This window comes from Alligator sinensis, unplaced genomic scaffold (genome assembly GCF_000455745.1).
Source record: "Alligator sinensis unplaced genomic scaffold, ASM45574v1 scaffold170_2, whole genome shotgun sequence".
NCBI classification, from domain to species: Eukaryota; Metazoa; Chordata; order Crocodylia; family Alligatoridae; genus Alligator; species Alligator sinensis.
Window position 1 is genome coordinate 507,273 of NW_005842290.1, and position 25,737 is coordinate 533,009.

General features: G+C 39.3%; 1 protein-coding gene across 1 annotated transcript in view; it reads right to left on the reverse strand.

The window, feature by feature from the left end:
• The window catches only part of LOC102386679 (transcription initiation factor TFIID subunit 4-like), a 213,945-nt gene that overhangs the window by 170,798 nt on the left and 17,410 nt on the right, over positions 1–25,737 (reverse strand). The window contains exons 3-7 of the mRNA XM_025209494.1: positions 13,816–13,953; positions 13,033–13,260; positions 12,478–12,600; positions 7,583–7,672; positions 6,137–6,394 (exon numbers count right to left, since the gene is read on the reverse strand). Coding sequence (XP_025065279.1) covers positions 6,137–6,394; positions 7,583–7,672; positions 12,478–12,600; positions 13,033–13,260; positions 13,816–13,953 — 837 coding nt within the window. The remainder of the gene's footprint in view (positions 1–6,136; positions 6,395–7,582; positions 7,673–12,477; positions 12,601–13,032; positions 13,261–13,815; positions 13,954–25,737) is intronic.

Below are 25,737 nucleotides of genomic sequence, written 5' to 3' on the forward strand. Positions count from 1 at the left end.
TACAATATATTCTCTAGACTAATTTTAAACATTTCAGAGGAGGGCCCTTTTATCACTTCCTTTGGGAGGCTACTCCACAGTCTAATATATTGCACTGTGGGGATATGTTGCCTTATAGTAAGCCTAAATCCTACTTTGGTTAATTTTATCCCATTATTCCTATTTGTACTCCCTTGGACTACTCTAAATAATTTATCATCATACTTTGATGTTTAAATCCTTAAAATATTTGTACAGGTTTTTCATGTTCCCCCTTTAATCATTGTTTGACCACACTATATGTATTTAATTATCTTAATCTAAATCATTCCCATAGTCATAATTTCATTTCTATTTTTTTAATATTATCTAATTAGCTAACATTTTTCTGATATGTAAAGATACCCTAAACTAATAGTAAATTATGGCCCAAATCCTATCCATAACAGTACACAATTCCTCGTTATAGCCCCTCAAAAAAAACACCTTTCTCCTCTTCCACTGGCTTATTTTGGCAGAAGATAGGATAGGCTTGCACCTTAGAGACTATTTGGTTCAGAGGGACAAGAGCTTCCATAGGCAATAACCCTACTTCCTCAGATGTTTACTTTGTCCACACACACACACTCTCTCTCTCTCTCTCTCTCCCCCCCTCTCCCTCCCTCCCTCTCCCCCCGCCCCGCCGATCATGTCTAGGCCACTTTCTGCTTTAACAATTTCCAAATACTTTCCTAACAACTTACAGTACTTCCAAAAACAGAAGTTCACTAATCATTTGCCTGGTTCCAGTTCAGGAACAGGAACTATTATTCTATTAATCCACGCCACTATTTTCAACCCTACAATAAACTGAACTACTTTTAATCTCTCTTTATGTCAGAAAATTCCTGATGATCCCACCAACTGCTTTCCAAACAGAAAGTGAAGAAGAATAACGGTTCCCTCTAAATCTCAAAATTCTGTCCAGAAACCACAAGCTGATCAATAAAACCCAAGACCAAACACCTGAGTACTGAAAAGCAAAAGTAAAATCCAATTCCCCATATTCAACCATACCTTTGTGGCATCTGATTTAATATGCCAGACTGATGAAAATGGCTAACAACTATTCAAGCACTTACTGCTTTTGGCTTATCAGACAGCCAAGTTCTCACCTTCGAACATCATACACCAATTCCATAACATGCAATGTTCCATAAATATACATTTCTTAATGACAGACCTGCAACAAAAATAACGGGTTTTTATTTCTTTTTATAAATCTAGAATTTTACTAAGAGTACCGTATTTACTCAAATAGAAGAATATCCTGATGATAAGACCACCTCTCAATAATTAGATTCTCCATATGAAAAAATTAAATTTGTTATTTTTTTCCAGGTATAGAATATTATTGGAGGTTAGCCTTGAATCTGTTTCCCTCCCACTGCTACAGCAGGGAAAATAGATCTGGGGGAAGGGGGGGTCAGGTAGCCCATTGCTTTATGTTTCCCCCCAATTTTTTTCTCCTGGAAGCCCCTTCCCACTCTCCTTACTGTCAGACCCTGCTGTCCCTAAGCATATGGAAGTAAGGAGCAAATGTAAAAACAACAGCCTTGAAATTAAACATGGCTGTAGAAATTTGCATATACTACCCATGCACTTAGCTTATCCAGAATTGATGCATATTACCTTTTTTTTCCTCTTTTTTTTTTTTTTTAATTGCTACCAGTTTTAGCATGGGTACTCTAGAAACAGTACTTTGGCACCTACTTATATGTAGTACAAACTACGAATTATGTGGGTTCAAAGCCAAAGGCTTGTGATTTACCACACAGTTCATTGGGCTGGTTCCCGGCAGTGTCAATAGCATTTCAAGCCATGGTGACCCCACAGCTCAGTATGTGTGTGTACTCCAGATACCCCACCACAAAAAAATCCATGTGCTAATTAGCCCCTACTCACAACTGGAACCAGGTGCTCTTGTCATGAGTCTGGAGATGCTCCAAAAATGTATATGCAGATGAGGAGCAGGGGAACCTGCTTTGGCTTCACTTCATGGAGGGCACAGCCACACTAATCATATGCACCAGGCTGCAAGAAGGGCTGACAGAGGGATTCTGGGTCAACTGTATGCAATGCTGCAGATCACTATGACTGAAAAAAGAGTTGGCAGTGAGGGGACTGCACTTAATGAGCACTACCGTATGTGTTATTCAGGTGGGTTACATTAATCTAGTCTTGTGATAGGTTCCCATCTACATGTTTGCCCTATGTGGGCCATGTATTTTATAGTCATGTTCAGTGTTGGCTGTATTTGATAGTTAGTTTCCATTGCTGAGCACATGCTACTTTTGGCAGCAACTTAATGCTAGACAATGTATTTAGTGAGATTTAATTGTTTGTGATTATAAGACAAGGGGGCCTTTTTCCCCATGCCAACTGGGGGGGGGAAAAATCTAGTCTTGTAATTGAGTAAATACAGTACTTTTAAACTAACATTCCTATTATAGTTATTCAGGTTTGCTGTCAAATCTCAGAACCAGCAACATTCCCAACTACACTTTCTTCTCATATAGCAATATCTCCTCTTATCATCCTCTTTTATGAGCTTCACAGGGAAGGTCAAATTAATGCAAGAGATAAATATGAGGAATGTGCTTATGCCCCAGATTAACCAAATCCAAAGGGGAAAAATGAATTTGATTGCCAGATTTGTGCCACAGGAAAAAAAAAGTCATACAAACATACTTTGATGGGACAGATCATTCTTAAATCAGAACATAATGCGTAATACAACATCTAATACATCTGGTTTATCAATGCTAGACTTACTATGTACAATTGCAACAGATTAAACAAACAAGAAAACTGCCAACTTTGTTCGATTCATAGTTCTATTAAAATTTACTTGTGATACCCATAAAAAAATAGGTAATGACTATACACATGAATACACAGCTCCTGTCATAAGGAATTCACAATTTCCTCCAAAATGCTAAACAGTGTGACTTTGGACAAGTATATATAGACATATAAATTGTTTTTTGGCTTATCTAGTTAGCTTCTCATTCATAATTTTTCTATATATAGACAAATCTTCTATAATCTAAGATTCCATCTAACTTAATTACCAGCAGTAACTAACAGTGATACTACTACATCACCTAGCTCTTCACAGTATTTTTCACTGTGGTTAATACACATTATAAAATAAGTAAATATTACAAACTCTTTGATGCATCATTCAATTATTCAATTCTAAAACTAGTCTTCCTGCCTCCTACTGACATTTCTAATCATGTACCACAATTCTGCATGGTCAAAGATAAATACAAATTCTTTGCCATCAAAATAATACCAATCTCACTTCAGTTTCACAGCAACCACCGTTTTTTGTTGGGGTTTTTTTTTTTTATTTAGAAAACAGTAACATTAGTGTTCTATGATTCTGATATGAGTGCAACTTGAGGGGAAATTTATGAGATACTATAAAGAAGCAAACAAGAAGAGTTTCTGAGACAGGTTTTCCAAAGCAGCGGGCATAGGCCAAACCCAGCTGCTGCTGAACCTGACAGTTTTACCATCGACTTTTACAGGAGAAGCCTTTAGCTAATGCAGAACTTCTGAAAAGCCTACACTGTAAATGAAGAGATGCAATATTAAGCCTGGAGTTGGAGTGTCCTGAATATCTACATGATCAAATTAACACCCACTACATCTCTGACTGGCCAAAGTTTTCAGAAGATGTGTCAAATACTGAATCCTTTGTAAAATTAGAAAAATCAACTGACTAGTTCATTCCATTTTAGAAAAACCTAAATGCCCCTGTAGATAGGCTGGCTTAAAGGGGCTATACTCCAAGTGGCCTTGCCTCTTTAAAACCGGACAGTCTGCAAAGCCAGCTGGAATTCTCTTTCAGTGAGCTTCAGGGTTGGAGATTCTGGAGCCCTGCCAGATTTCTCCATCAGTGCTGACTACCCCTAGGCAAGCCAGCTGTAATCTTTTTCTGCTGGACAGTAGCTCTTTCCTGTGCTCTAGATTTGGGAAAACTAGATATTGTTATGTGTGCGCAGCACACAGTGGTCACCACTAAAAAGTCAATATTTATGAACAGTTACCACACAGTGGGCCTGTCTATACAAGAGATTTATTGCGAAGTTGATGAATTAGCTCCACAGTAAATGTCTCGGCATCTATACTTGCAGGCCAATTAGGCTGGAGTGAACTAATTAACTCTGCAGCAGGATAGTACTTGTATATACTTGATATACAAGTATTATCCTGCCATAGAGCTTTTTATTCTGTATCAACGTACATATAGACACTGAAGAGGATTGCTGGGGCATGAGAGTGCTTCAACATGGGGGCCGCCTATACTGCCTAGCCCCGCACTAGAGCACCCTCATCCCCCAGCCAGCCCCTCCACAGCATGTTGATGGGGGGGGGAGCGGGGGAAGCAGCCCCAGGCTGACAGGCTGACCCCCATGTCCCTCTGCCAGCTGGGGCTACTCTGCCCCAGCTCAGGGTGCTGCGGTCCTAGGCTCACGTTCAAAAGGTGCGCCCAGGAGCAATAATCTCTGGGGCATTAAGCTCTGGAGTTTATTGCTTTGCATTAATTGCATGTATAGACAAATCTAGTGAAGTCTAAAATGCCACGGCATTTACCACAATAACATGCAAGGTTATGGTATTTTTTAACAACACTATGTGATAACTGTTATCAGATGCTGACTGTTGACTTACAATACAGTCCTGGGGGATGTAACAAGGCTTTGGTTAACCTTAATTTTAGATCTGTTAATCAGTCATACCATCAATAAATAAAAACAAGCACAGGAAGTTTTTCTGTTTGTCACAGCACTTCCTCTTCCTGTGAGAATTTGTTTTTATATAATTTTTGCTATAATTGTTTATCTATATTTCCCTCATGTAACAGTCTTTAAACACATTTTTTGATCAAGTTATATGAGAGACAACCTGCTGCATTGTGAAACTACAGCAGACATTTCATTTATCCTTTTCAGGTTCAAATACACCCTTAAATATAACACCTTTTCACTGGAGAAACAAACATCTGACCAAATCTAAAATACATTACTTTTTAAACTGTCACCTATGGTATTTCTGAAGTTGTACATATAGAATAAGTTAACAGATGACCAAGCACATACTCATAGTGCCACTCTCCATACACGTGTGCTTGCACCACTGGGGGAAAAGCAGTAAACAGATGAATGAAGGGAGATGGCAGGATTTTGATTTTGTCTTATTCCATTTTGGGAATTTCATTTCCAAAACAGCCATAAACCTTACAAGCATCAGAACAAGTGAGCTCTAAGGATATTTTGGTACCTTTCTTGTTCTAAATAAAATAATATTCCAGAATAAGTTTTTCCTTATGAAAGAAGAAGGAATTCACATGGCTGGACAGAGAGGACAAGAGCAGCCAAGTCCAGGTGCAAGATCACATCCACATATATCTTGTGTATTATAAAAGCCAAGGTCAAGTATCTCAGTATCTACCTAAGTAGTCCCACTGAAATCAGTGGGGTTTATTCAGAGAGCAAGGTACTAGTTAATGCATGGAAGTGTGGCATAATTAGGGCAAAATTTAGCAAATAAAAGAATTGGTATAGCTGCTAGACCAAGCTGGTTGCTACCATAGATCTTTTTTCTTCTAATTTTCTATTTAATAATGTATAGAAGACTTTAAGAAAACAGAATATCTCATTTTAATTCAAATTAAAATCTAATCAAAGTAGTATAATTTAACAAGGATAGTATAATCGTATTAAAATTCCTTCATGTCTTAAAAACTCTTTGTTAAATGCTGTGATTATTATATAAAAAAACTCTATGATATCATATATGAGAGAATGTTATATGAAACTTAATCATATAACATCATCCCAGAAACAGAGACCCTGCTCCAACAAAGACTCATACATATATCTTCAGCTTTCCATAGGGTTAGCTGTTTCATTTAAATTAACACGACTACTCACAGTGCACAAAGGCAGCATGCTACATTTTTGCAAATGTGTGACCTAAGAAATAGCATAAAAAAGGCACAATATGGAAGAATGGAAGTATTTCCCAATTAAATATAATAACAGGAATAAAAAGTAACCCTAAAACCACTATTTTTCTTAAAAGTTCTCCTTATAGTACCTACCAGTTGAGAACTCTGATTTGACTGTACCACCTTAACCTGAGGAGGCTGCACTGTATTTGATACAGAGACTGTGCAAATGTTGTTTGGTTGCCTTATTCCTATTGTCTGTGTCGCAACAACAGAGGAAATGCTTCCAGAGGCAGACTGAGGTATAATTTGTGATAGCTTAGTTTGTTGAAGTGGCTGCTGAGACGGCTGTCCTTGCAAAACTGAATGCTGACTGTTCAGTAAAGATTGTCTCAGTGCAGGTAGACTTTTCTAAAAAAGGAAAAAAAAAATCAAAAAAGAAGAAGAAGAAGAAGAAAAGGAAACAATCACACATTTATTTAACCATCAAAAAATTCTGCTTCTAAAATGCATTAACATGCGTTAGAAAATTTAAATGATTAAATTTGGTTCTACAAGCTATATACTGTTTCAGAAGAAATTAAATTGTACATTTTGACATCTTTATATTTTGTAAGAAGGAAAATTCAGCTTGTATTTCATACCTATTATTTATACTGAATTTGGTCACCACTGTGGACCATATTGTGATCTGCCCTACTGCCACAACACAAGGGAGTATACCATTACATTAGGATGACCTGGAACTGTGCGGCTAGTCCTATGAAGAACAAAAAAATGGGCGGGAAGAAAGAAGAACAGCAGGGATAAGTTCCACTCCCAATACATGCTGTCAGACGTAAGCTGTACTTTTCAAGGGCTGCAGTAAGTTACTTCTCCCCATATGCCTCTAATATCCAGAGCTAGATGTAATTGTTGGTGCCTTAGAGTAGTATGGTACCAAATTATTACTGATCCAATTGTATTTTGGTAGGATTAGAAGGCAGCACTATTAGGTGCTTCATGTTCAGACCAGGTCATCCAAAAAATAGAGTTCTAAAAGAGCACATCTTTGAAGTAGTGCTGCAGGCTTCTAAAGTATTAAATCTAAGTAAACCAAAGTCACTTTTAAACTCATATTATTATTTTAAAAGTTAACTTATTACATAATTAAATAATTTTGAAGACAGTAAAGAAGTTTAAACTTAAATACTTTATGCTAGATTTGGCTGAAGGGGGAATGCAGGAAAGAAAAAAGAAAGACTTAATGGCATCTTAGATACGGAAAAAAGAGATGATAAAGAAGCAAGGAAAAGGAGATGGAAGGTAAACATGGGGAGAATTATACCCTAACAATCTAACAGGTTACATGTTGGGGAAGGGGTAAATATGAAAGCTGTGACAGCTTTGTGTGTGCAGTAAAATACCTACCAATCATATACAATACCTACATTTCTAAATGAGAGTTCATAATAATTTTGTAATTTTGACTAATGACATGTTCTGAGCAGTAGAAGCTAATATCATATTATTAGTTTGTATATTCTAAGATTTCTGAAACCTAAAGCAGCAAAGTTTGCTCTGTAGATAAGTTTAGCATCTAAATAGTATCTGTTTTACCTTAAGGAAAGGTACCAGATATGGTTGAGGGGATGATTTGAGCTCTGACTGAAGGCGGCCTGTAAATTCTTCTGGATCGATCTTTGCATCCTGAAAAGGAAAAAAAATAAGAATTTGATTTCTGTTGGTTTTTCCAAATTATAATGAAAATATATACTAAGTCAGGCTAACATTGTGGGAATATTTATATCTGAACAGATAGGCCACATATATCAAGACAGACTTAAAGTTCAACGTCCCTCGCATCATTTACAGCTATAAAATCCTTCTATCAAAAATTTATTCACGCACACACACATATACACACACACGCTTATACTGTGCCTCTTAGAACTCAGGAATCTCTGACCTTTATGCATGCAACTCCCTCAGGGATGCACATTTTAAGAAAATGCAGAATCCCACAGACACAAATCTTCTCAGGACTCCATTCTGTTTATAACTTTCAGATAGTGATTTCTTTAGAATATATCAATGCAAAAAATATTTAAAACTGACTATTAGAATATTTATGAGTCTTAAAAAGTTCAATTTATCAGTCTTATCTAGTCTAGCTCCCTGCTCAAAGCAGGACCATTCCCAACTATATAATTTCATTTGTCTAGCCGAGTCTTAAAAACCTCCAAGGATGAAGATTCTACCACCTCTCTGTTCTAGTGCTTTACCTACCTGTGGAAAAGTTTTCCTAACATCTAACCTAAACTTCCCTTCCCTTTCTGCAGAGCCGCTGCTTAGCCAAACAGCCCCCAGCCTATACCGGTGCATGGGATTGTTCCATCCTAAATGCAGGACTTGGCACTTGTCCTTATTGAGCCTCATGAGATTTCTTTTGGCCCAAACCTCCAAACTGTCAAAGTCTCTCTGAATCCTAGCCCTAACCTCCAGCGTATCCACTACTCCCCCCAGCTTGTTGTCATCCATAAACTTGCTGAGGGTGCACCCCATCCCATCTTCCAGGTCACTGATGAAGATATTGAACAAAAATGGCTCCAGGACCCAACCCTGGGGGATGACAACTAGACATCAAACCATTGACTACTACTCTCTGAGCCCAATGACCCAGACAGTGTTCTATCCACCTTACAGTCCATTCATCCAACCTGTACTTTCTTAGCTTGTTTGCAAGAATATTGCGGCAGACCATGTCAAAAGCCTTGCCAAAGTCAAGGAATATCAAGTCCACTGCTCTTTCCACATCCACAGACCTACTCATCTGATCATAGAAAGCAATCAGGTTGATCAGGTATGACTTGCCATTGGTAAATCCATGCTGACTGATCTTAATCACCTTCTCCTCTTTCAAGTGCTTAAAAGTGGATTCCTTTAAAAGTGGACTTGGCTCCATGATTTTTCCAGTGACTGTAGTTCCCTTCTTCATCCCCTTCTTAAAGTTTCCACTTCTTGTAAGCTTCCTTTTTGTGTTTTAGCTCACTGAAGAGTCCCCTTCTAAGCCAAGCTGGTATTCTGCCATGCTTGCTAGTCTACCTGCACATCAGGATGGTTTCTCCCTGGCACCCTACATAAGGTTTCTTTAAAGTAAAGCCAGCTCTCCTGGATTCCTTTCCCTCTCAGACTGATCTCCAAGGAGATCCTGACCTTCCCTGAGTGAGTCAAAGTCTACCTTTCTGAAGTCCAGAGTCCATATTCTGCAGCAATACTTCTTTCCTTTCCTCAGGATCCTGAACTCAATCATCTAATGGTCACTCCTGCCCCAGTTGCCATCCACTACTACATCTCCCACCAATTCTTCCCTATTTGTGAGCAGCAGGTCAAGAAGAGCACGGCCCCTAGTTAGCTAAAATATTAATTGGTTGTCTACAATTGATTCAGGAAGTCCATCCATGAGACTCCCTGTGGCTGATATAGGCTATGAGCAAAAAAAAAGTCTGCTGTATATGTTCTTCACTGTTTTAAGATGCATCTAGTAATAATCTTTAAAAACTCTAATTTGTGAAAAGATCAATCCTGTTTTCATTGGAATCACTAATATTTTTGTTAGACCTCCTCCATTTCAGAAAGAGTCTTAGATTTATTTAAAATCTGTTCTGATGGGAAATTTCTAAATCCTTAATCCTTTTTCAGACCCAGGTTCTATAGGGGTGATGCTAATTTTGTTTTAATCAGATATTTTTTAATATTTATGTTATGAAAGATTAACCATACGTTCCATGCTATGGCAAAGTCTTTCTGCCGTGTATCTGTAGTGTATATTAAAATATTTTCAGAACTGAAAGCTTCCATTAAGTCATTTTTCTATCAAACCAATGACATTTACTTATTCAAGACACTATTTTGTTCATGTATTTTATATTCCTTTTACTGCAGTTTAGAGTTTCCCACTTAAAATTTAGAGCTTTCCTTTTGTTAAAGAACAAGGAATCTGTACAATCTGGGAGTTACTGACTTATAATAATATGTTTCACTTGGGCCCCAGTGCCACAACTATTTCCTGAAGAGGTCCCTATACCTATTCAGAACACACATGGTTTTAACAAGACTTCATTTTGACAGGAGAGACTGCTACCTACAGGATTTAGAGGCTTAGTTATTTCTCTGAAAAGCCAAGAATTTTAGTTTTTCCATTCATACAATCCATTCATTTAATGATATTATGTTAATTATAATGTTAAATATTATGAAATTATCATGTTGCTAGTGACTGGACCCCAATATTGCAGTTCAGTTTCATTCCCGGTCTGCTACACACAATACTTATTAAGCTTAAAGAACTCACATAGTGACTATAACTAGAGAGCCTTTAATCACTGTCAGCTGACTTATCAAACAAACTGGAAGAGGGGAGGTGCTCAGTAGGGCTGTGCAAAGCTTTGGTAGCTGGTTCAATTCAGAGGAGATTCGGCCTGATTCGGGGACCAAATCTCCAAATCTCAATCGAATCGAGAGACCAGTTAGAAGCTCCGAATTGATTCGAAGCATCCAAATAGATTCAGAAAAGCTTCAGAAGAGATTGGGCCACTTCGGAGATTCAGCCATAGACTAAACAGGCAGCTGACACAGCTGCCTCCAGCTGGTAAGTCTGTTGGGGTTGGGGAAGTGGGGAAAGAAGGGGCATGAGGGAGGGAGGGATTGGGGCTGGGAGAAGCTGCCCAGCCGGGGCGGGGGGTGCATTACTCAGGAAGCAGGGCAGGGGACGTGGGATGGAGACACAACAGCGCTGGGAGCAGGCCCGCAGCCCTGCTGCCGCTTGCCCAGCTGGGGTGGGGGCAGGATGCGGGCACAGCTCGCTCCAAGCAGAAGGGGGCAAGAAGTCCCTGCTCCCAGCACTGTCACACCCTCATCCTGCACTCCTGCACCAGCTGGCAAGCAGCGGCAGGGCAGAGTTCCTGCTCCCAGTGCTAATGCAGCCACTAGGAGTGGGGTCTATGTTCTGCTGCTGGCCAGAGCAAGTCATGCCTGCCATCACGCTCCCATCCTCCCCCACCCGCCCACACCAACTAGGCAAGCAGCAGAAGGGCAGAGCCCCTGCGGCTCCCCCCACCAGGGCAGAGGCAGGCACAGCCAAAGTAGCTGTGGGAGAAGCCCCCATGACTGCCTGGCCCAGCCCCAGCCTCTCGGCACTTTTGAAAAAGAAAAAAAAAAGAAAGCCCCACACTCATTGAATGCTGCAGTGGTGATTAGGACCTCTGGACATTCGTGGCAGAGCCCCCCCGTGCAGCATGGGGCAGTGGAGGCACAGGGATTACCCCCCACACCTGACACCCGTGTGGCAGCTGCCCCATGGCGCAGGTGCAGCGCAACTGGGAGCTGGGGTGGCTCTGTGTCAGCCCGAGCCAGGCACCGCTCAGCCCCAACGGCCTCAGCTCCCAGGCAGCACGCGATGCCCTGCTGAGCCGCACTGCACCCACACCATGCAACAGCTGCTGCGCGAGTGCCAAGTGAGAGGGAGGGGGCGATCCACACTGCCCAGTGGGGCTCTGGCACAGGCACCCTGAGGCCCCAATCATTGCTGCTACAGCTGGTGAGTGCGGGGCTTTTTTAAGTGCCAGGATTAGGCTGGGGCCGGGCAGGGCAACCATGGGGGCGTTCTCCCGTGACTCCCCCCACCCAGGGAGAGGCAGGCACAACTGGAGGAGCTGCAGGAGAACCTGCAGCTGCCTGGCTGTCCCTGACTCTCCTTGGCCGATGCGAATCACTGAATCTCTCCAAATCAGCGCCAAATCTTCCGAAACCAATTCAGCCGAATCGATTAAGGGCAGTGATCCAAATCTCTGAATTGAATCACTGTCCTCTGAATTGGCCAAATCCAAATCGAATACTGCCCTATTTGCACAGGCCCAGTGCTCAGAGATTACATGTACAAAGTGTGATAAAATAGTTATTATCTTTTATACTTTTGTTATAAATTAACTGTAGAAACTGGTCAGGTTCTATTGATCAAATAAGAAATGCAATCATCAGTTACTACCATTTTACTCTATTTTACTACTTTGGCAAATGTATCAATTAGTTATGCCCACATTGTTAAACCTCCCTTCAAACATCATGACTCAGTCTAATCACCTTCCAGGAAGGGAGAAAAAAGGGAGAAAACTTGATCAGAAGCTGAGACCTCTTTAAACTAAGAGAGGGAGTGATGGGGGAGACAGTCCAGCTGCACCAAGACTTTGCTGAAGCCTTATCAAGACAGTGACAGAGACAAGACCTCTAATTAATTCAATGTATCAGTAGGATTTTTACCTGCTATAAGCAATGTTGTGAAGTTATATTCAAGAGAAACATCTATTTTATTGTATTTTGAAACAACATTTTAACCTTTCAGCAGTGCTTTACTCAGAGAAACAATAGATAAGTATTAAACCTAACTAAAACTTTTCAGCAGCCTCAAATAGTCTACACAAAATAGAATTAACAGACTCAATCGGTTTAATATTTACCAACAAATCCTGAACCAGAGCTTTCACATTACGGGATGTTTCTGGAGAAGGTGAATTATGGGAAGCAAGTTTTATAAGGGTGGCTAAAAAGTTTTTGCATTTTTTCACATTCTCTTGCATTTCCTGTAAAAAAAAAATTAAGAGAGATGTGATATATATAGTGAAGTTTATATTTGTGAAGAGGTCACTAAAAGAAGTTATTTGCAATTATTTACTAGGAGAAATGTAATGGCATGAAAAAATGCTCTCCCTAGTACTGAACATATTTGACAAGTGTTCATATTGCTAAGAAAAAAATCACAGAACATAGACAATTAGGTTTGGAAAGAACCTTAGGAGGTCATCTAGTTCAGCCCCCTGCTCAAAGCAGGACCATCCCCAACTAGATCATCCCAGCCAAGGCTTTGTCCAGCTGGGTCTTAGAAACCTCCAAGGATGGAGATTCCAAAGCCTCTCTGGGTAGCCTGTTCCAATGCTTTACTACCCTCCTAGTGAGAGAGTTTTTTCCTAAAGTCATCTGCTAAGCATTTAACTTCTCAGAACTTATGTACTAACCTGTGATACAACTGTAGTCCCTGGTACAGGGGAACTAGGTATGACCTGGGGCTGTGCTGGTACTTGTGCTGTTGTATGAGGTGGGAGTGGTAATCGAGGCTGACCTTGGGGTTGTGTTGGGGTTTGAGTTTGCCCTCCCGAAATTACTGTAGGTTGTTGAGAAGCTGAGGTTCCAGTTGCTACTGTAGTTTTAAATAAAGTCTGAGCATTTGTGGTAGCTACTGTTACCTGTTAACATTAAAAAAAATAAAAAAACAAAAACTAAAAAAAAACCCAAGATGATTACCTTCTTTTAATTTCCTGCCTTTCTTTATTTCCTTCCTTCCTTATTATTTAATAATAAGCAGTTAAAATCCAGTAAATACAAACTCACATTTCCTTCTGCTATGGAGCATACTAGCTAAAGACAACAGGAAAATATGAAGAACCTTCCTTAGAATTACAAATGTTGCCTCATTCCTCCCATCATGTTGAATAGTACCTTGGCTCCTTGAATAATCCCCTTTAATTTCATAGGAAACGTATTCTAATATAGGTGGCACATTTGAACTCTTCAGCATTACAGAGCTAGTATTAATATGGGTAACTCCAAGTGCAGTAAAGATGGCCCTTCATATAAGACCTCTCCTAGTTAGAGCATTGGTAATACATTGCTGGTAGAATGTTGGTAATACAAACACTTTATTAACATGTCATGAAAACTCATTTAGAAAAACTTACATTCATGAACTGATGCACATCACTACTACTCACTTTTATTAGTGTTATGCTTTTAATACTTACTGTGGTATGTGACAGAGTAGAACCTCCTGGCAGGGTTGCAGCAGATGTAACGCTAACTGGTGTAGCAGTTGACTGAACAACTTTAGCTTGCACAGGCAGTCCTAGCCGGACAGTAGATGTGGCTACAGAAGTTGGCTGCTAACACAGTAAGGAAAAAATATATATTTAACACTATGCATGCTTGAGAATTCAGTATAGTACAAAGTTTTGTTTAGGCTTGTTTTAAAAATCATACTGCAAGGTTTGTTGGGGGTTTTTTAATCACACTGATTAAATGAATATCTACAAATTAACCTCTGCAAAAGTTACAAAAAAATGAATGTTTACTAAATAAAAGCATAATTTTTTCAATTCTACAATAGCAAATCAAATTACTTACACATCTGATATGGTAACTCTTCATAGTCCTACAAGTAACTGCTAGGAGAAGGTATACTAAGACTTTTTATTTGCATATGAACAATAACATATGAATCATTTGTCTTCCAAAAAGTGTTTTTGATAAAAGGTGAGAGGCTTTTGTAATGTTTTTAATGTTTAAAACCCCCCAGCTTAAATATGGGAAAATATACAATGAATTTGATGTCAACGGACACATGCTTCCTATTATGAAATCTGCGCACACACTTCTTCAAAAACAGTATATTACTTCTGCAACATTTCCTAGATTTATAATGAATAGCAGGACCCAACAGTTGTGTACTGGCCGCTTTCACTATTGCATTGAAAGAATGTTTTCAAAGGAAAAAAAAAAGATCAAAAATTAAATTAAGATACAAATGTCTACAATAATGCAAGGAGGAAGGACCTTGCTTTAAGATTCCATGGCAGAATATTATATTTTAACTCAAACTACCCGATACATGATTGGGGGAACCGGAGTCTAGAGAGACACCCTCAATGTTTTATTAACAGAATACTTCCTATCAACCAATCCAAAAATGACAGAGGAAAGAAGGAGTCATAAAAAATTGTGGGTTGAGAATTAAAATAAAGTCAAAGAACTACCTCCTCATACACATCCTACCTCTCAAAAGTAAATGGAATCTTTAAAAACAGCATGCAAGAGAATTATAAGAAATACCATCTTTTTGATATATAAAGAATACATAAAGCACACAGAGCTCACTAAATAAAACATCCAGAAATATGAATTATCATCACTTATCATACTTCTCTAAATTATTGCTATTTTTCTGTTATCCACTTCAAAAATACTCTTCTCTTCCACCCTTTTGTAGTGGATCTGTCACCTTTTTTGGTGCTGCAAAAAGCCTGAATATATGCATGCTAATTTTTTTATATTGCTATAAAGGCATATATAAAACTACAAAAGTAATGTATGTCCACGGCCCATGTCTTCTTAAAACAGGCAACACAGTTTATTAGTATTGCTATAAAGCAATTAAATATTTAGAAAAGAGGTAAGTTGTACATCTGGATTAAGAGAATTTCAAACCCTGTAACTGTTTCACACAAATTATTTTAATTTACATTTATGGTTGGATAATTCTTTTTACAGATACAAGAATACAATTATTTTTTACACATATGGTTCACTTCTGATTCCTACATTGCCTACTAAACCTAAAAAAATATTTCTTCAAAGAACATTCAGTATACTTAAGAGATTTCTAGAAGCAACAGAGGCCCAGACATGCACTTGAAGCCTCAAGCATCCCTTACCAATCACTCCAGCAACATCTACTGGATATCAATCTTCTGTATTTGGAGGGGAGGGGGGAATCTACCTGACATCTGAACAAAACCTTTTTTTTTTTTATTGGATAGCTTTCAAGGTTTTGTTGTTAAAAAAATAAAAACAAAAATACACACAACCTGATTCGGGATATTTTTCACGCTTAGGCAAGCTAGAGGCAATATACATCATCATCATGAACAGGTAAAGTCTGTCTTTTTAGAAGAAGCACAAAGGCTTTCTTAAAAAAAGAAAAATATATTTCCTTTCTCCATTTTAGAGGGGAGCTCTAATTTCCATTTCTTTAAAATAATGTTTCAGTGAAACAATAGCATTTCTGAGGAATGTTCATATAAATATACTATAAGCCTTATTTACTTATGAACAGTATAGACAACTTAAAAATACTACATGGTTATGTGCTAAAGCTCTGTGCCCTTCTTGTCAGTAACTGCTTCCAGAGGTGAGGATTTACCAAGAGAGAATATATATAACCAGGCAAACTTCTGGCAACCATCTGATTCCAAGAAAGACCTGAAGCAAACACAAAGCTCAACCCAGAAAGCTACAGAATTTTTTCCCCAGTCATGAATGCCTACAATTTAGCATAAAAAGAATATACCTTCCAAATAAAACTGCATGTAATTAAAATCACATTTGTGGTTCAACTCATTATTTTTAGTTTCACACTATCAACTGGAAAAGAACTATAAAGCAAGAGAGCCCACAATTCACTTCTGACAAATAAACTATGAGGATGAATTAAACTTTATTCTTTCCATGAACAATCTTTACAGTAAGCTTGGAAAAATTATTAAACACAAGACAACACACAAACAAAGCCAGAGCAAAAACAAAAAAATGGAATGGTTCCTCATCAATGAGCACTATCCAAGCATGAACAAACAGAAAATTAATAGTATAAGATAACGTAGTTAAGAAAAGTATCATAATGCATACATGCAAGGGGACAAAATTAAGGTTGTTTAATATTTGACTGTGACTGTATCATCTTAAATATGCTACTACCACAGTTTGTGTGTAAAGAAATGTCTGAATACTTTTTTAAGACTGCTCTAAATACATAAACAGTAGAAACAGAACTTCTTTCCTTTTTATGAAGAGCCATACCCATGGCAAATAAAGGGAAGAAAACTGGTTTTGCAGTTAAAAATACAGTCCAGACCTCACACTTCCAGCCCCAAACTATGTTTACCAACCTCCCATCTACCTAAAAGTCTACTCTGCAAACCTGCAATTTACATTTAGCCATCAAGTAAGACCTAACCTGCTTCCCTCACGCATATCCAAATACTCTTATCAGGGGTAGGAAACCTTTCTTGGCTGGGTGCTGGAATGACTCACCCCAGGTCAGAGGTAGGTGGCTGGGCGATGGCATAGTGAGAGCACCCGCAGTAAAAGCCTCCCCCCCTCCCCCAATTAAATACCACTGAAACTCCGCATTTGCAAATTCAATGGTTCTGTAGGCCAAATCCAGCCGAGCCCTACTCTATGACACCTTTCTTTTAAACAGTTAGGACAAAGGACAGCAGAGCATATTACACAAGCAAGTAGATACACTAGGGAGGCAAATAAGCTGGACTATTTTTCCTGAAACAAGGTAGCTAAAGAGACAAAATTTAGGAGTCATTCAGCTGTTCACCACAGAAAACCACTAAATGGGTCACATTATCTCTTCTTCAAATTGCAGGAAGAGAAAAACTATTCTTGGCTTTTGTTTAGAATGATCAACCATACCACCACATTTTCTTGCATATTGCATACTCCCAAATAAGACACACACCTCATTTTTGAAAAGCAGAATTAAGACAAAAAAACATTTTCCAGAGTCATGGTTGAGTTATGACCCCACAGCTGAATCCTTCATGGCTGATTCCTGACTGTTGCTGCTCAGGTAAAAGCTACCGTTTTAACCCTCTCACAGCCGCTGCCAAATTGGCAGCAACTTTCGGCTGCTACTGCCAATTCAGTAGCGGCTGTGAGAGGATTTCAGTTAACTGTAACATGCACTCCGCCCCCTCCCTCAGACTGGGAAAGGAGGACAGTCCCAGTAGCCATCACACCTCCAAAGCAGCCATTGCACACTTCAGTTCTGGCACTGAAAATCAGCTCCCCCCTCTTAAGATGCACACCACAATTTTGGAGAGGAAAGTTGCATAATGAATGCAAATAAATACATGAATTCAAAATTTTCTTAAAGGAGAAGGTACACATAGATTCACATCTGTTTACACAGGACCTAAGTAATATCCAAAGACTATTTGTTCAATCAGAAACTGTATTTTTTAAAGCTATAAATTAGTAAAATAAGATTTAAGTCACTCAAGAATAGTTTCAAGCCAATCACTAATGACAAAGACATCCCAAAGAAATTTGATCAAGGGTATGGACAAACATACATTTTGTTACTATGACATCTGCATGATCCTGCTGCAATATAAATTAGCTAACTCACCCTAACTCTGATGAGTTTTGCTACACTTATGTTGCTACAGCAGGGGTGGGCAAAAATGGTGGATCCGGCTGGTGGCTGGACTCCACTTCCCTTCAGTCCCCTGCCTGCACCACTCCAACCGGTCTCCAAGAAGACCCTAGGAGCAGCCAGGCCATGACTGCAGAGTCATGGAGAATGGCCTGTAGTGGCACTGGTTGGGTCCCCATAGAGAATGGACTGCAGTGGCACTGACAGTGCACACAGCTGGGCAGGGAGCTGCTTCAGGGCTGGGATCATGCAGCAGCAACAGCCTGGAGCCAGAGCCAGGGAAGAGCTACAATTCGCTGTCTGCATATCTGGATCACGGCTGTGCACCAGCTCTGGCCTGCACTGTCACTGCCAAGATCTCAGTGCCAGCGCCAGCCCAGGAGCAGCTCCCTGCCCAGCCACACACTCTGCCAGCTCCTGGGGTCTCCATGGAAACTGGTCAGTGCTACACAGGCAGGGGCAGCTGGGAAATGGAATTCATCGCAGGTCCAATCTGGCCCACAAGCTGGATTTTGCTCACCCATGCGCTACAGGATCATGCAGACGTAACTGCTTGTTTGTATCAGTATCTTTTGATACTAATACTGTTATCTGTCTATACCCCAGAAGTGTCATAGGTGACAGAAACTTCAAAAGAATTATACAGCAAGGACAGTTCAGATTCTCAATAACAAACTTTATTCTATGTTAGGTTTCATCTAGATCAGAGCAGTGCATACACATACACTGAACTACTTAAGCCAGGGGTGGCCAACTTGCAGCATGGATGCCACAAGTGGCACAGGCAGCCTCTGTGTGCGATAATAAGTGGCAAAGCAGGGAGGGGAAAGGCAGCACAGCTGCAGATAAGGCAAGAAGCAGAAAGCAGACAGGAGATCAAGCAGACAAGCAAAGAGCAGGAAGCACAAAGCAGAGGAGGTGACTGGACAGAAAAAGGCTATCAGAGTCGCACTCAGGGAGGGTGAGGGATAATTTGTGGCATACCTGTCAAAAAGGTTTGCTCCTACTGAATTGCACAGGAAACTAATGACTCGTGGTCATGTTTGTAGCCAATAGACTATTATTATGCCATAATGTTTTTGGTTAGGGAAGTCCAATTTTTATAATATAACTTTTTTTTAATTATTAAAAAAATTCAAAGTAAGCTGAAACTGGGAAAATGTCATACTTGGCAAAAGAACATCAGTAGAATAGGACTAGATTAATTTTTGATCACCAGTGACCAAATTGTCAAATTAGTCTTCAACTAAAGTTGAAGAACTCAAACTGTATACCACGACACCAATCTGACTTCTATAGTATAGCTACTCACAGGGATACACATTTATTCTGCTCAGAGCATGATACTACATACAAGATTTTTTTTTAATCCATCACTTGAATTCCTATTTGATTGGTGTATGTAGGAACTGTAATTTTATAACCAATTTTTGATTACAGAAGGTAATATTAATTTTATTTTTTATGTATGTAACAGCAGTTTAACTAATTAGGTAAAAAAAGCAGAATGAGTGGCTCAAAGGCACTAAATCTAGAGAAGTCTAAACTACATAAATGAAAAATGTACATAAAAAGAAACTTACCAATGAAAAACTAGATGGCAGCACTTGCCTACTTTTCAAAATTCCACAAGTATATCACTTCAAAACAAAATATTGCCTGTGTCAACCAACATGTCAAAGGCTAAAACTTATCAAATATGATAAAGCCTTATTACAAACTCTTAAATAGCCCTTTGAATTATAATAAATCAATTAATTTACTTGAGTGCAGTATTCTTAGATTACTTTACTGTATTTGTAATATATTATTTCAATATATATATTGATAAATATATAGAGATAAAATAAACTAAAGCTTCCTGGAATTATAGTTTTTGCTTTCTGAAATTCTAAAACTTTTGTATTATAACTATACAGCAGTTAAAACTTCAATCACTTAAACCATATTATTTAAAAAAAAACAACTTCAAATATCACAAAGACCAAACAAAGAACACGATAAAATAAACATTATACAGAAAAATTAAGGAAGAATAAAATACTGCAAACCTATTCCAATAAAATATTAAGGTATAAATATTCCAAATATTTTCCCATTTAATTTGAGGGATTTCTGAACCATTTACACAATATATGTAATCAGGACAAATCATTCATAATATAATCTGACAGATGTCACTCTCTCCAAAGGGATGTCCAATCCAGTTTGTCTCTCAGCTAGACAAGATTACAATAAGCTTCCATAAAGATACAATTCTACAATGATATATATGCACATCTATATGAGAACAGAATGATAATCAAGACATGTAGACTCCCCCTGGCGGCAATTACATGAAAGAATCCATATTCACATTTTGAAAAACATTATATGATTTTGTCATATGTACTCCACAAAAGCAGGAAATATACTTATGTTCTTCCAGAATAAACTCAGATTTGAAATTAAGTGGGTTTACATTTCAACCACTGTTTAATGTAAAAAACCTACTTATGAACATATTTAATGTTGTAGGAATACAATAATCTGTGCGAGAATAGTAATATAAATGCACCTTTTTAAGTTTATTTCAATTCTTTTTTTAATTAAAAACAAAATGACAAACTATGTTCAAAAGATGATTAAAGTTCTAATTATAGATTTACCCGCATTTATCCTTCTCAGAAGTAACACTTTTTAGACATTTTCCGTTATTTTTTGAGATTGAGATTTTTTTTACTCTTTTTTCACAAATTTTTCTCGATTCCATGTATTCTTCTGTAATATACTGCTGCACTCTGCAGCTTCTCCTAGATTGCTATATTGATCCAGATCTAGGAGCTATCCTGCCAGGATAAATGTTGCTCAGCTAACTCTCTTAAAGCTAGCAGTATGGCTCTTGCTGGAGCAGTTCTCAGGACTGCTACTACGAATTCCAGGCAATGCACTGTGCTACACTGGATAAACAGCTTTCAACTCTGCCTCTTTCTTCCTCATATTAGCTTGCTCTACCCATAAAGGCAGATATTCTTCCCATTTTACAAACTGGTAAGCTGAGACAGAAATCAGTTAAATGCTTCAACAATGGGTATTCAATCTATGACTTGCCAGTAACCTACTGCCTATGAGACCTCCAGCAATGCCCACAGCCACAGGAAATGAAAAAGTTAAAAACTGATGTTGACAGGAAGAACAAAGTATTGTGCTTCTCTGGTGAATGGCAGAACCAAGAACTAACTCCAAAGCTTAGACTAGACCCCATACATGCAGTCAGGAGTGGAAGGCATGATGATCCAAATGTCTCCCTGCCCTCTATTGCTTTACTATCACACTCTACTCCAATCTATTAATACAATCAAGAAACCATGGTTCAGGTCAAACATAACAAAAAAAAAAGTACTGACAGTATTAGAAAAGACCTGAAATGCTAGACAGCATTCTTGGTGGGAAACTTGACTTGGACTGAGTCCTACTGTTACAGGATTTCTTAAGCTAATGGTACATTTTATTGTTGTTCTGCTTTTTGTGCAGACAATATTGCTCGTGTTCATGATTTTATTTTGCTGGAAAATGAAACAGCTATATTTTAAGCTAAAACACTATTAAACCCAGCAGCTGCAAGGACTATACTATGACAAGCTCCTTCAATAAGCTAGATGTCAGGCAAGCCTAGGGTTAAACGATCATTCACTGCATGAAGAGCTCAGCTGATGGCTGCAACCTGTACAGGCCTTGAGCAGCAGGAGCAGTTTCATTACCAGACTGACTTCCATGCAGTGATGGCATAGGTGAACCTAGCCATCAAGGAGGGGACTGTTAGGGTACCTTGTCACATTCACACTTTAAGGTTACACCTGCCTGAGTGGTGAATTATAGTATTATTTAAACTGTTCTTTTATATTTAGCCTTATTTTACCATTGCTTAAATTTTTGTGTAGCCTTATTATTATTTGAACTTTTCATTCTTCTGGTGTCTGCAATATCAGCTGGCCTTGAGCTGTTCTCATGGCTTGCTCGCATGTTGTTTCTTTCCTTTTTTTTTTACACTGTGAGAAGTTTTTCTAATGTAACATAGTAATAGGCTTGTTACCAGCTCAAGTTAACTGAACTTAATCAGACGGATGAAATGATTGGATATGTTAATGAAAGGTGATAAGAGGAAACCAATGGACAATGCCCAAATCAAGATACCAGTAAAGGACCAAATTAGGAGGTTTGCATGTGATGGGTCTGTTGAACAAAGGAATATGCTGACAGTATTAAATATGGACAGTATGCTGACTGCAGGGAAACCAATCTGGAAGCAGAGAGTCATCAGAGGATTTAAGTTGAAGAAAAGCATGAAAGGGGGCAGCAAGAAAGTTAAGTGTGTGTTGTCATAAATACAGCCTTCAACACCTGTCTGGATTTTGATTGTGCCAGCCATAAAGACACCCTCTGCTTTCAGGAACTGATTGGCCACCGTTTCTGTGGAGTCACCATCTGGAAATTGAGTGAGATTATTGTACTAAGTGTTTTTCTCTCTCTGAATATAGAAACTGCTAAGATAACATTTGTTGTATCAATAAGGCTTTGGTTAAGCCAGCTGTTTGTTTTTGTATTTCATGTCCACTTAAGGGTTAACTGTGCTTTAAAGATCCTTTAGCACTATCTGGTAGACAACAGTGCTAACACACAGCCACAGGAAATTAAAAAATGATGTTGACAGGAACAACTTAGTATTCTGCTTCTCTGGTGAATGGCAGAACCAAGAACTAACTTCATAGCTCAGACTAGATCCAGCACATGCAATTAGGAGTGGAAGACACACTGGCCCAAATGTCTCCCTACCTTCTATTGCTTTACTATCTACTGCTCATCAGGTAAATTACATCTAGGAGAATTTATATCATTGTGCTGAGGACATTTTTTGCACTCGCTTTTGGAGTTTTCTTAAACTCATATTGATGTTAAACTAACTGATTTGTAACTTTCAGACCTCCTTTCTTACCATTGTAAAAAATTATCTCATTTTCTGTTCCATCTGCATTTCTTAATGGGTTATCAGAAATCATTGTCAGGTTCTGCTGCTGCTTTGGCACATTATTTAATAACCTTTGAATTAATACAATCATGCCTTGCTAATTTGCCTATGTTTGGTTTACCTACGTATTCTTTCACCTGTTTCTCATAAATATTCCCCTTGTAGTTTGTAATAAGCAATATGTAAATCTTTAAAATTAATATACTTCTTTTTATTATCTTATTTATAAGCAAATACTTTCATAATTTATTTTAAATGTATTAAAATGCTAAATTTTACAATAATTAAGAAGGCTATTCACAAAGCAGGGATTAAAGAACAATTTATCTATCTTTAAGATTCATTCACTTGAGATTTATTTTGGCATGTCACATATCCCCCATAGGCCTCAGTTTTCCCCTCTGCAAAATAAGACCTGTTCACTGCGAACCTATCCTGAGGTTCATATTAGGAAATTCCTCCTCTGTGCCAAAGTCAAAACATAACTGTTTTTAGAAAATTATGCAAACTCAATCACTAGTAAACAATAGGTGATAAATTGTATCTACTAAAAATCCCAAATTTGGTTAAAAAGAAAAACTGATATCTTAACGTTATATATTGAAGGTGAGCATCTACAAAATGACAGAGTTACTTCAATGTGTTGCATGTAGTAAAGTGGTGTTTACTACATGCAACACATTGAAGTCATAGCCATAGCCTTTTCATTTACCAAAACTTTAACAAGCAATGCTCATTAAGTATACAGAACAGTCACTGCCATGGCAATTAGCTGCTCTGAAACTGACTAATTCCCCCCCATTTTTAAAGCTTCTTTCTAATAGCAAATCCTGAAACTGACTATAAAGAAGCCTTGAAAAGGTGGGGAAAGTTAGCAAGTTTCAAGGCTGCTTGCCAAACCACTGCCAGGGCAGTGTACTTAAGGAGCACTACTTACAACACCATCAATGTTGTGACATTAGCAGGCCCAAAAGTGATAAACTCAATTCATTTTCTAAGTTTCTAATAGTCATTGATGGGGCTGCTATTAGAAGTCTTGGAAACAAGGGGTAAGAGCAGCTATGAAACTTACCAGCTCCTGTCATTTTCAAGGCTTCTAATAGCAGTCCTTTGACAGTTGTTTCCTCTTCACTGTTTCTGGCACAGTTACATGGAGTACAGTTAGTTACAAAGTTGACAGTTACTCTTACTGTCAGCATTCAGGGTACAGTTAAGCTACAAAGTACACTCAGCAAGACTGAGAGATGCTATGCACTAAACTAAAGGACATGCAGCTAACCAAACTGTGTTACAATGTAAACAACAGGAAACAAACTGGTACTGACATGGTGTTATGCACTTACCTGGTATGAATATAATGGCATACACTATAACAACCAGCATCAGCATAATGAAAAGATATGCTTATATTTGGTGTAAGTGGACTGAGCAGAGATTAAAGCTAACGAAAAAAATAAATGTTACATGGTGGTAAACTCAGATCTATCTATCTTGCGCTGTTCAGCTTGTTATTTAAACACAAAATGTGTTTACTAGGGCTGTCAAACAATTAAAAAATTTGATCCAGACTAGTTGCATGATTAAAAAATTAGTCACAAAAGCTAAAAACTCAAAATTATGTAAAATTATGCTTTATATGGGTGGTGGGGGTGGGATGTGTGCACACAGGGGAAATTTGTGAAGGTGTGGGGCGCTGTGGGTGTGTGAGGGGGTTGGAGCCTGGGGAGGGGGGATCCCTTCATGCCCTGGCAAGATGCGGGGTACTGTGGGTCCAGAGTGAGGGGCTGCAGCAGGGCTGGAGGAGCTGTGACTTTGGAGTGATGGGCAGGAGCAGGGCATGGGAATATCACTGCCCCCCGACAATCATATTACCATCTGCCCCCCTACCCCCCTCCAAACACACACACACACACACACACACACACACACACACATATGCACATCCTCTTTTTTTAAACTGGAAATCTGGTAAACCTACAGGAATGTAACCCTGTGGGATGTAGAGCAACACCCAGAAGAGAAGTCTGTGGAGGAGCAGGGGACAGGGCAGGGGTGGGGGCAGATTAAGGCCCCTGCAATGAGGGAGGAAGTGAGGCAGAGGCTAGGGTGAATGGGGCACGGGGCTGGAGCAGATCATGCGATGGAGCCCCTGGTGGCTCATCCAAGGATGCCGGGTCGGGGGGAAGGATGATGGAATGCAGTTCCCCACCTCTGTAGCCACCCCCCTGGAGGAGGCATTGGGGCCATGTGCCCCCCAGATTTGTGCACAACGCAGGGGCAGGTTGCCCATTGTGGACTGGGGCTCTGCACTCTGCTGCCTTTGCCCCAGGAGCTACACAACACCATGTTGCGTCTCCTACCACCAACCAAGCAGGGGATCTGTGGCACAGATAGTGTGCGGCTCCCAGGGCAAAAGCAGTAGGGTGCAGAGCCCTAGCCTGCGGCAGGCAACCTGCCTCTCCCCCACCCCTGCTAATCCAGGGGTTACATGCCCCCCATGCCTCCCCCAGGGGTATGTGGAGCAGCAGGGAGCTGCACCACCCCTGTGCCCCTGGACAAGCCACCTGCAGCTCCATCCCATGACCCATCCTGGCCCCAGGGCCCCATTCACCCCCAGCCCCTGCCCCACTCCCTCCCTCACTGTGGGGGTTTCAATCTCCCTTCTGTCCCTTCCCCTCCACAGACTTACCTGCTAGGCACTGCTCTACACGAACC